This window comes from Rhodamnia argentea, chromosome 1 (genome assembly GCF_020921035.1).
Source record: "Rhodamnia argentea isolate NSW1041297 chromosome 1, ASM2092103v1, whole genome shotgun sequence".
Lineage (NCBI taxonomy): Eukaryota > Viridiplantae > Streptophyta > Magnoliopsida > Myrtales > Myrtaceae > Rhodamnia > Rhodamnia argentea.
Genome location: NC_063150.1, coordinates 1,431,918 through 1,435,362, shown reverse-complemented (window position 1 = coordinate 1,435,362; position 3,445 = coordinate 1,431,918). Strand labels below are relative to the sequence as shown.

Below are 3,445 nucleotides of genomic sequence, written 5' to 3'. Positions count from 1 at the left end.
AAAATTGTCCACATCAACAATTTCCGATCAAAATTGGCGGAAAATACTAAATTGGCAATCGTCAAAATGTTTAGGACTAAATTGTCCAAATTGAAAGGTTTAAAGTTGAATTAGCATAATTATAATAGGTTTAAGGCCTTTTTAGTAATCTTCCGATACAATTTCTCTGTCCCCCAATCCCTCATCATAGTTGAATCCTCTAGAATCTTGAATTTAGTTCTTGATTAATTTCCCGATTTAAAACAATTTCGGATTTTTCAGTCCTGTTTCTCCCCAAGCATTGTGGCCTTAGAACCTGTGCTCGAGGAGAATTAATTAGAATGGATAGTTGTTTTGACGGTCTTCACAATTGCCGATCCCCAATCACTTTACAGACTGCTATTAGGCTTCAATCTGATCTCTTGAAATGGCGACATTATGAACCAAGCCATCCCCGACATCCAGAGTTCTACCAAACAGCGGAGCGGGCCAGGCTAGCCGAAGCCTCACGCAGCCCCTTGTCCAAATTTCTTCTATTCATTCAATCATTGACTAAGAAAAGAAGTCAACCACGGTCCGACGACCCAAAGCAAACGGCCACCTATCCAGGGCAGAATACGGTGCATCGTACCGCTCACGAGACATCAACGTACCCCAACTTCAAAATGCGGATGCAAGCCAACAACAAAGCAATATCTCATATTACATAGCACAGCGAGGGGATACATGAATGAATTACCAACAGATTGTAGTGCAATCCACAAGTAAACAAGCTGGACAAGATCGTTGCACCACCATTTCCAGCGAACGAATGTGTTGCGGCAATGTCTCGATCAGAGGAGTTTTGAAGTTTCTCGAGTTTTTGCATTTCTCGAGCAGGGCAAGTCTTGCGCAAGATGACGAAAACACAGGAAAGGTCTAACATCACGATCCAAAGCAGAGCTAGTAGTTAGAACAATGTGACCTTGTGCAATCCTCAAATGTCACCACGCATACGAACTTGATTAAAAGATTACAACACGCCAGTGGATATGAAAACTGTAGTCCTTCATCATAGCTTAAAACAGGAAGGTGAAAAAAATCAGCAATAGCACGAGAGGGAGACCAACAAGAAAAGAGATAACAACTGACTTCACTGCCCAAATTTCTACATCTCTTTCCTTCCTTTTCCCTGTTTTCTCAGAACTATTTATCTACATCTCAGTCTCAAACGAGAAAGGTAACTGTACCTATGTCCAATAGAGGAAGACCAAAAGACGTATGCTTTGCTCGAATCAGTATAGGAGAAAATTTGGTAACTATAGTATAGATTCGCTTTAGCACAAACTCACCGACTTGATGTTGAGAGGGTAAGTGCGAGGTATTTAGTCATACCAATGCCTTGAAATAGTGGGACAAAGTCTAGACTGAACAGCATGAGTACTTGCTCCATGCTTTCCTTGAGCCGTTCCCATTCACAAGGCTTACCCCGTTTGACTCCAAATCGACTTTGTAAGAATCGGAGCTCAACACTTTTCTGCTGACATTATCGTAGATTTCCCGGATAACGATCTCGAAAGCCTTGTGAACATTTGTGGAATCAAAAGCAGACGTCTCAATGAAAAAGAGACCTTCTGCCTCCGCCAAGTTCTTGCCTTCTTCCACACTCACGTCCCTGATCTCCTCCAAATCACGTTTGTTCCCCACCAACATCTTCGCCACAGTAGTATCCGAATGAGCTGCAAATTTGTGCAGGAGCGTCAATATCTTAACCCAGCAATCTTATGGAGAGAACTAATGTCAATTAAGCAGCACGACCTACATCCTATTCCAACAACCAGCATGCGTTTAGAAGGAAGGCAATCAATTTCGTTCTAAACATCAAGCAAAATGTGTTGCGAATATAGGGGAATTTTATACTAAAGGTGTATTGTGTGATCAAGATTCAAGATGGGAGTCCCCTGGAAATTCCCAATTTACTAATTGGGACTAAATATGCTAATTCTTGTCAAAATGGATATCTGCGACTATGTTGGTATGTTGGTAATGGCCAGATGATAAGCCGTCACAATGCCTATTCTCTCGAGCAGCGTTCAACCTCATTCGTACCATTTTACAATGTCCCACCATAAAAAGGGAGAAACTAGGTCAAGAATAAGGAATAATACCCTGTTTTGGTTCCCATTAAATCACATAATTCTGCGCGTTTGATGATGGCCCCAGTATCCAGTAACTAATTCGGTAACGGAAGCACAAATGAGACCACAAGCCATGTTCAAGTAAAACAAAACAATGCAACTTAAAAGGGAAATTCGACTCAGGACCCAGACGTGATCTGTCAAATGCCTAGCATCCGCGCAACCAGATTCAAAGCCATCAATCATTGATTCTGTGAATCCGACAACTTGGGAATGACTAGACATTTCAAAAAGCAGAACGCATGTATATTGACGCTCTTTAGCTTTTACCCAGTGATGAGACTAAGGAGAGCATTTTTGCTTTTCCTTCTAATCTTTTGCGGACCAAAAGAGAGCAACTTTGTCATAAGCAAAGAGAAAGGAACTCCTACAGGTTCGATACATCTGTATCCAATCGAAGCAATTTGCGCACTTTTGCTCTCACACTCACTGTAGTTCATTTCAATTTCCCTCCAATTCCTGTTCACTAATCGAAGCATCCAAGAAAGTCAACCCGATCCTCCCAAATTCCTCCGCAAGCTAAAGTGATCAATCTCAGTCATAATCACAAACGCCAAACACGGAAAAAGAGAGTAAAAAGCCAACACTGGAAGAAAAGAGAGAACAGAGATAGAGAGAGAGAGAGAGGGAGAGATTACAATTCAGCTCGTCGAGCCATCGAGAGACGCTGTCGAAGGTGCTCCGGCGGCTGATGTCGTAGACGATGAGGGCGCCGAACGCGCCGCGGTAGTAGGCGGAGGTGACGGCGCGGAACCGCTCCTGCCCGGCGGTGTCCCAAATCTGGGCCTTGACCTCCTTGCCGTCGATCTCGAGGCACTGGGTCTGGAAGTCGACCCCAACGGTGGCCTTGGAGTGGAGGTCGAACTCGCCCCTCGCGTACCGCGAGAGCAGGTTCGATTTGCCCACCGCCGAGTCGCCGACGATCACTATCTTGAACAGGTACTCCTGCGAATCCCTCCCTCCGTCGCCCCTCATCTTCGCTTCCAGCGGTGGGCTGGGAATCGGAGCTTTGGAATTATCGCGGGAGCTCCGACAAGAAGAACGTGAAGAAGAAGAAGAAGAAGACAGAGAGAGAGAGAGAGTGCTGTGAAGGACATCGGGACCATTCTTAACGGTTGGACTTCCATTGATTTGCGTGCGACTTTTTGGGCCGACGCGCGACTTCCCCACGCGCCGAGCCCAACTTCTCTCTCTAAATTAAATTGCATATATCGAAAAGAGACCAAAAAAAAAAGAGACTAATTTTACTTAATAATTAATTATGTTATTATTATTGAGAACACTGTGCA

At 44.1% G+C, this 3,445-nt stretch overlaps 1 protein-coding gene across 2 annotated transcripts; it reads right to left on the bottom strand.

The window, feature by feature from the left end:
- Positions 1 to 632: 632 nt before the first annotated feature.
- On the bottom strand, positions 633 to 3,244 carry LOC115745303 (ras-related protein RABA5c-like). 2 transcript variants are annotated; one of them, XR_007198885.1, is made up of 3 exons: positions 2,795 to 3,244; positions 1,311 to 1,697; positions 633 to 897 (listed from the first exon to the last, which is right to left on the bottom strand). XR_007198885.1 is itself a non-coding variant. In XM_030680783.2 (2 exons), the coding sequence occupies exons 1-2, from the start codon at positions 3,129 to 3,131 to the stop codon at positions 1,381 to 1,383; spliced, it is 654 nt and encodes a 217-aa protein (XP_030536643.1). In that variant the 5' UTR covers positions 3,132 to 3,243; the 3' UTR covers positions 633 to 1,380. The 2 variants fall into 2 exon arrangements, 1 of the variants encoding a protein (XP_030536643.1); XM_030680783.2 differs by having other exon boundaries at positions 633 to 1,697; positions 2,795 to 3,243.
- Between the last annotated feature and the right edge of the window lie 201 nt (positions 3,245 to 3,445).